This window comes from Solanum dulcamara, chromosome 11 (genome assembly GCF_947179165.1).
Source record: "Solanum dulcamara chromosome 11, daSolDulc1.2, whole genome shotgun sequence".
In the NCBI taxonomy this organism is placed as follows: domain Eukaryota; kingdom Viridiplantae; phylum Streptophyta; class Magnoliopsida; order Solanales; family Solanaceae; genus Solanum; species Solanum dulcamara.
This window is the reverse complement of record NC_077247.1, coordinates 57,153,345-57,161,283: the sequence shown is the minus strand read 5'-3', so window position 1 is coordinate 57,161,283 and position 7,939 is coordinate 57,153,345. Positions and strand designations below refer to the sequence as shown.

At 34.8% G+C, this 7,939-nt stretch overlaps 1 protein-coding gene and 1 pseudogene across 1 annotated transcript; both read left to right on the top strand.

Annotated features, from left to right (window-relative positions):
- The first annotated feature begins 2,503 nt into the window (after positions 1-2,503).
- On the top strand, positions 2,504-5,955 carry LOC129872741 (nuclear pore complex protein NUP98A-like). Its single transcript, XM_055947655.1, has 8 exons — positions 2,504-2,637; positions 2,723-2,882; positions 2,970-2,992; positions 3,098-3,160; positions 3,207-3,226; positions 3,336-3,617; positions 3,826-4,047; positions 5,485-5,955. Exons 1-8 carry the CDS (start codon positions 2,504-2,506, stop codon positions 5,811-5,813), a joined length of 1,233 nt encoding a protein of 410 aa, XP_055803630.1. The 3' UTR covers positions 5,814-5,955.
- On the top strand, positions 5,662-7,475 carry LOC129871981 (nuclear pore complex protein NUP98A-like; annotated as a pseudogene).
- Positions 7,476-7,939: the final 464 nt, after the last annotated feature.

The window sequence follows — 7,939 nt, the reverse complement described above, 5'->3', positions numbered from 1 at the left end:
ATATCCCTGATAATTTATACACTTGTTTGTCTGAAAGATTAATTTTTAGAAAGTGGACTATATATTTATATTTCCTCATGAAGGTGGTGTTTTTTGCAGGTTTAAGAATTTCTTATTTCTTTTCGAGATATATTTTTGATAGATGGCCTTATTTCTTCTCGAGATATATTTTTGAAGGTATGCCAAATATCATTCTTTCCTTCTTTAATTGATCACTTTATTTGTGTTCTATTATCTTTTGCTCTTGTTATATATGCAATCAATTAGTCATGAGCAAACACATTATCTGCAACTATTGATGATTTATGTGTCAATTGACTTGATGCATTAACTTACTTAGCTTGATCCTCTTAAAACTATGAGTAAAAATAATTCAATGAACAAGAAAAAAGAAACTATCTGTAAATGTCTATGACTTAAGCGTTAATTGTGTTGGTGCATTAATTTAAGCAGTTAGATCCTTTTTCGACCATCAAACTTTTTGGGAAAAAACGATGAGATGGTCATGGTACACCAGTTGAAGGATAAGCAAGAGAAATTTCTTCCTCTTTCTTGGGTCCAATATGATATTTTGGGATTTGAGAGTAAGGCATCATGTCTCTAGACCATGCATGATATGGAGGCAATTGTCTTCTCAAATCCTCCTATTTGATTCTGTTTGGTTGAACCTAATTTCCAAGTTTTATTCACCATTCTATCTAAAATTAAAAAAAAGTTGCCACATAATTTAAGGTTTCACAATAGCCGCAACAATTTGGAGATAGTGAATTTATTACGCTCTTGTTGTGGCAAAGCTCTCGAGCTATGTTTTCCGCTTTTGGTAGAGTGAGTTCTGCATTTCGACTTACATTATTCGGAAATTGAAGTCAAATCTTCATCACCGTCCTCTACATCTATAGTCACATGCCCACATCAACATCAACACCACTCAAAAATGTAGAACCCTCAAGAAGAAAACTTCTCATAGATGACAAATTATAATATAGCTAAATCGACTGAAACATATGATTGAATGCTGAGACTTGCTTCATTGTCAAGATTGGACAAAAAATGTGTAGCACTTGAGAATAATATTTGTTTCACACTCTTTCTCCTTGATTTTGCAATTGCATATCTATTACTAATTTCTTTGTTGTAGTAATTTCTCGCGTTTCTTCAACTTTTTTTGGTTCCACGTCAACTACTAGTACTTTTGTTGCTTTATTAGTTTCATGTTCTTTATTTCAGTTTTTTCTCTAATTTGTGGGAGTTTTATTCCCGCATCTGTACAACATGTTGGATATTTATTCGCAAGTAACTCCTATTGGATTTCTTTATTTCATATCACTCTTTCAATTGTCTTCATCTTTTCAAGGTGTCACCATATTAGGTATGATTTTCTTGCACTTTTTTGCACAAATCTTCTTCAAGCTCAAATTGGGTATCCATCTTTCTTAAACCTCTTCGTCTCCTTTGTACTCAAACTGGGTATCCATTTTTACTATCAATTTGTATGCTAAAGTGGGTTGCTTAACAGTTGATGATAAAACCCTTCAATACTTATGTATAATGTGTGTACATATATATACACGCAGTTGATGCATAGGCCTTTTCATGTTTTTCTTGTTTCATTTTCGTTTGTGGGTCTGCAACTCTGTGTAGAATGTAAACATGCTTGATTTTGAAGAATCAATTTATCTTGTCAGGAACCTTTTATGTAGTTGATTTTCATATTCTTCTCTGGGTTATTTAACAGGAATTGCACTAGAACAAAGATTCTAGTGCAATCGTGGAGGGGAAGGTAAATTTGCACTTGCATGAATAAATGTAACTTCTAAATTGCAATTAAATGTGCTCAATCAGTATGAAATGACTACATTCATCTACTTTTATGTCTAGCCACTTATGTTGTTCAAATTCCATGCCCACATTCATGTCGATATTCGATTCGGATGCAGATTTAGAGATCGGATTGTTCATCACATAAATTTAAGACTGAAAAGTAAGGATTCGAGTGCACGAGTGCTGGGATAGGACAAATAAATGTATATTATGACATAAATAGTATTCTCATGAAACCAAAATACAAATGGCGCATGTTCGACGTTTCTTTGTTGGAAATTGTTACTAAAACTCACTGGAGGCCAAATGAATATCGTAAGGTTTTGAAGGTGAAGTTCTTTTGAGATTTAGTTGATAGTATCCATTAGGTTAGGTATAAAACTACTAACTTGGTCTTTGTTCTTGCCATTGTTTACAGGACGGCAAATGTTTGTACCTTGAAATTGATGATTGTAGACAAGATGTTGGTACAATAGGTAATTCTGTATAACCTACCTGACACATGAGTTGACTGCTGTTTGCTAATAAGGAAATTTGTTGGGATTATTCTTTTTGCATTCATTGTTTGTGATGTATTTTACAACCAACCAGTTCGAAGGAAGAAAATGCATTCCAAGTACTTTTTGTTTTCTCACAATTCAAACAAATGAATAATATTGATTTACGTACTTTACTTCTAAAAATGTACTCTGTCCTGTTTGATCTTTTGCTTTGCATATATAATCTTGGAAGCCCAAAGAGGGTCTTGCATTCTCTGAAAAGTGCCTTTGCTAAGAATCGCCCTTGTGCATCCCAGTGTCTTCTTCAAAATTGTTGGTATTTAAAGGTCCGTCTCAGTTACACCAGCTAACTTAGGGATATTTCCTGTTTGGTTTCTTAGATTTTATTCATTTGCATGCAGTGAGGATGACCTGCTTTGCACACGTGCTTCTCCTTCCCCATTGCAGCTGTTGTCCAGTGGGTTTGGGATTCATCCGAGTTCCCTTAATAAATCGAATGCAAGCGATGGTTCATTCAAGCTCCCAAGATACATCTCAGGTCCTGATGTTTACACAGTGAAGGTATACCGATCCAAATTGATGGATAAGAGACGTGATAAGTTGTCTTTTCTACACTTTGTTTCCCTAAAACCACTGTTTAATTTGCAGATCTTTCAATATTTTTGGATATTGTAAGTGTTTAATCTTTAGATCAAATTTGCAAACCAAGAGAAGAAAGTACAACACCTTTGCTCAAGAGCTTTGGTTTTGTAAAGTCCGCATTTGGTATTAATCAGAGAGGAAGTAGAACAACATCATACATTGCATCTCCTTGTGAAAGTAGCTGTGCGCATTGAGCTGTACTCTTCTCCAAAAATGTTAAAAGTAATAACTGCAATACCTCAGTCTCAGTGGGATTTCTTATGGTGCTAGTGTTTTTGCTTACTATTTCTGAAACCAGCTACTGATTTCTTATGGTGGGTAGTCTATAATTAGTGATTAGCAAAACAATTCAATCTGCTTTCCTAACTGCAGGACCACATGTCTTTAATGCAGCAACGAATGCTACATCTGGTCAAACAGAAAACGTATCTCCGGGCTTGTCCACTTTACCAGCATTTGGAAGGAAATATGACGTTAATAGTGTAGCCAATGAGCCTCTGTTGTTGTCCAAGGATGTCAATGTCTCAGACTCCTCCATTCTTGGATATCCAAGAGCTCCTGCATTTGGTGTTCCAAGCAACTCACACGTTGGCACCCCAAGATTTGATTCCTATTCCTTTGGCCAACCAGCAGTATACATGTCAGGGAGCAAAGGTTTTCTTTATTGTCCATTTTCTCATGTATTGGAGCAGATGATATAATATTATTTATTGTTCAATGTGCATAACTATATGCTCTAAATTGATCTGAAATCCATGTTACTGTTTTGTTAAATATAATATTACTACCAAGTATTATTTGTTCTTATTTTATATTTTTGGATATCCTAAGTGTTTAATCTTAGATCAAATTTGCAAACCAGGAAACGAAAGTACAACACCTTTGCTCAAGAGCTCTGGTTTTGGAAAGTCTGCATTTGGTATTAATCAGAAAGGAAGTAGAACAACATCATACATTGCATCTCCAGAGATAGATAGTATAAGACCCGGTGGTGCAAACATTCAATCCATTTGTGGAATGCAGACTTATCAAGATAAAAGCCATGACGTGTTGAGGTTTGAGGACTACCAGTTAGGTGATAAAGGTATCCTTAACTGTTCTCATATATTAACAACATACTTTTTAATTTCTCCACTTTTGTGCATTCTTGATAACTGAATCTGGGCATGTTCCTCTCATACTCTTCTTTTTTGGTAATGTGTTTATGCTTCTTTCGGAAACAGCCGCCCTACCTTTTAAGATGGGGGTTAGGTCTGCGTATACTCTATCCTCCCCAGACCCCACATGGTAGGACTATACTAGGTTTGTTGTTGTTGTTTATGCTTCTTTGTGGGTGTCATACGTTGGTTCTAGTTAGTTGATATAGTTTATGTGGTTTTATTTCTCCTTCTCCATATCCATGATATATACTTAAGAACACGAAGATTTGTTTCTTTATATTGAGAACACTTTTTACTTTCAGCAATTTCTCATGTTTATTATCGCGAAGAGTTTTTGGTATTACACTTTCTCCCTTTCAATTTGTTTGTCTGGTTTTGAGTTGCTGCGGAGTTTAAGAATATAAGGAATACTTTTGAATCTTGTGGTCTTGAACTAAAGATACGAAGAATATACCAAAATGTCCTTTAATCTTTTGGTCTTAATCATGCAATGTGAAAGTTGGAATTATAGAATTGTCAAAACAGGAAAGAAGCATTCTTTTTTAAATGGACTAAAAAGGAAAGTAAGACAAACAAATTAAACGGAAGAAGTTCATAGACTAACATAAATGACCAGGTGGACAGATAGATAGTGTGCACTCGTATTACTCTGGAATACTAGTAGTATTCTTATTAAACTGCCCTCTGAAAAAAACTATCCTGACTTCTAACAATAAAAGTTTTAAAGTTTGGTTCAATCTTTCGAAGTCCTAGTAACTTAATTATAAATTTGATGACCTATTGTCACGGTATTTATTCATCTTATGTGGATTCAGATTCTGCTTCTTCAAATATGTTATTGCTGCCTTTATATGTGCATATCTTCCTGTAATTAAGTTGATTAAACGAATTCGTTGGCTCTGTCCAAATACACAAATTAAGTTGATTAAACGAATTCTTTGGCTCTGTCCAAATACACTAAGAAGAAAGAGCACTTGAGTTATTGCATGGGAATGATCTACAGACACTCTTTGAATATGTTATTCCCATGATTTCTCTGCCAATTGGATTAAGTACAGGTTTCTTTCTCGCCTGTGGTCCAGGTGAGGATTGAGATATGTAGATGTTACACTCAATACTGCCAATTTCATGAAAGGGGAGATCATATTTACTTTTCTAGAGCAGGAGGGCTTTGGAATTGGCTGAAAAGCTAAATCTGCTCCTTGTGAAAGTAGCTATGCATATTGAGCTGTAATCTTCTCCATAAATGTCAGTAATAACTGGAATATCTCAGTGGGATTTCTTGTGCCAGCTATTGATGCCTTGTAGTTGTCTGTAATTAGTGATTAGCAAATCAATTCAATCTGATTTCCTAACTGCAGGAACATTAGCCTCTAATGCAGCAACGAATGCTACATCTGGTCAAACACAAAACATATCTCCGGGCTCATCCACTTTACAAACATTTGGAAAGAAATATGACGTTAACAGCGTGGCCAATGAACCTCTGATGTGGTCCAGGGATGCCAATGTCTCAGGCTCCTCCATATTTGGATCTCTAAAACCTACTTCATTTGGTGTTTCAAGCAACTCACACTTTGGCACCCCAAGATTTGATTCCTATTCCTTCGGCCAAGCAGCAGTATCCATGTCAGGGAGCAAAGGTTTACTTTACTGTCCATTTTCTCATGTATTGGAGCAGATGATATAAGATTATATACCGGTCAATGTGCATTACTATATGCTCTACATTGATTTGAAATCCATGTTGATCTTTTGTCAAATATTAGTACTAAGTACTATTAATTCCTACTTTATATTTTTGGATATCCTAAGTGTTTAATCTTTAGATCAAATTTGCTTTGCTCAAGAGCTCTGGTTTTGTAAACTCTGGATTTAGTATTATAATTTTATGTGAGACATGTTTAGTAGTTCGTGGGCATGCTTTGTTTGATGGACCAAAAGTTTAAGTCAAATAAGATAAACATAAATCATATGCAAAGATTGCAAGTACGGGTTTCCTTTTAGTGAAAAAATACAGGACAAAGCCCATATTTTCCTCTAATCCAAGTAAAACACTTGAAATTTAACAGGAGTATAATAATTTAACAGGAGTATAATATTTGATTACGTAGGTACCCTTTTTCATGGATAAAGAAAACACTTCTGGTGTACTAAGGACAGAATTTCCACTGGGGGCTGATTCATATGTGGACAGTAAGCTTTCTTTTTTAATGAGCGTTCTTTTCGTTGATTGGTTAAGCTGGATTCTAATAGATGCATAAGTCAATTATCATACTTACATGTAATGTTTTAGTGGATCACTTAATATATAGTACCACTTTATGTCTGCTCCATCAAGATCCCATTTCCTTAAGCTCAAAGTCTGGAATCTCTAATAGTTCAAATTAAAACCAACTAACTTCCTGGATTGGTGATTCTTTGCAAGACTTTGGACACTAGAAAAATTATCATCTGTTATCTATTTGAGTATATCCAAGGATATAATTGTTATTTTACAAGTTCCAAGTATTATGATGAACCAAACTGACCTAGTTTGTTATTTAATTGCGTAATAATTCCTCTTTTTGTTTAGAATATAGGGATGCATGGCAGAGACTAAGCTGGTGATAAGCCCAAGTTAGAGCCTGAAGAGATGCATCCTGTTAATTGGGACGATGATAAGGATGTTGATGGCATAATGCCGAAGTTCCATCGTGTTAATTACTACACAGTTCCTCCTATGGAGGAGTTGATATCAAAGGAGAAGGAAGAAACTGGTTTTTGTTGCCACGTGAAGGACTTTTGTGGTAGGAAGACATGGGTATGGAAGCATCAAGTTCTTGGGAGAAACAGATGTCCGGAAGCTTGATCTTGATTCTGTTGTCAATTTCAACTGTCGTGAGGTGATAGTCTATATGGATGAGAGCAAGAAACCTCCAGTTGGACTAGCCCTCAACAAGCCAGCTGAGATAACTCTTATCAATGTCAGATGCATCAACAAATCGACTGGAAAAGAGTACAGAGATGGACCAATGGTCAATAAGTACAGAGATATGCTACTTAAGAAAACAATAAAGCACGTTGCAGAATTTGTTTCTTATGATCCAGTGGAAGGGAAGTGGAAATTTAGGGTGTCACACTTCTAATTGTGAGTTCAAATTTTCTTGGTTGATTTTGTGGCATAACCAAATGTTTGAATTGTGAAGATGTTCTCCAACTGATGTATTTTTACAATTTGCTCACTTTGAGTCTGCCCCACTAGAGCTCTCTCTATGCACTTTGGTCCCCATTGATCCAAGTTGTTATGGCTGGATTTCTTTCAAAGTTTATTCATTAATTTGTGGTTCTCTTGCAAAATTTTCTGCTTTTATCTCTGGTTTGGGCTCTCGATTGTGTAAGTTATATCTCCAATTGATATTTTCTTATTGCACTTGTTTGTGGGTAAATAGTTATAATGAATCCTCATATTAATGAATACATTTCTAAATGTCGTTGCATAGATTTATTTCTTTTGTGCTTATCGTCACATCCCAGATTTTGTACAGAAATGTCAGTAAATAATTCTGCTAAAAATCATATATTTCTCTTATGTTTATCTGATTTCTTAATTTATTTTTTCGTTGTTTTAAATTTTCTGGCTTTCTGCATTTTGGCTTGGTGAAGCTCCTTTTTCTTCTACATATTTATGTTGCCTATATTTATCGATTTATAGTTTTGTATTATCTAATTAACGTTAAATTATTTAATCTTTAATTAATTTACTTTTGATATTTGTGGTAGTGATCTTTCAATTTAGCTACGTAAATTTGTAAATGTTGTTCTATAGTTGAGGTA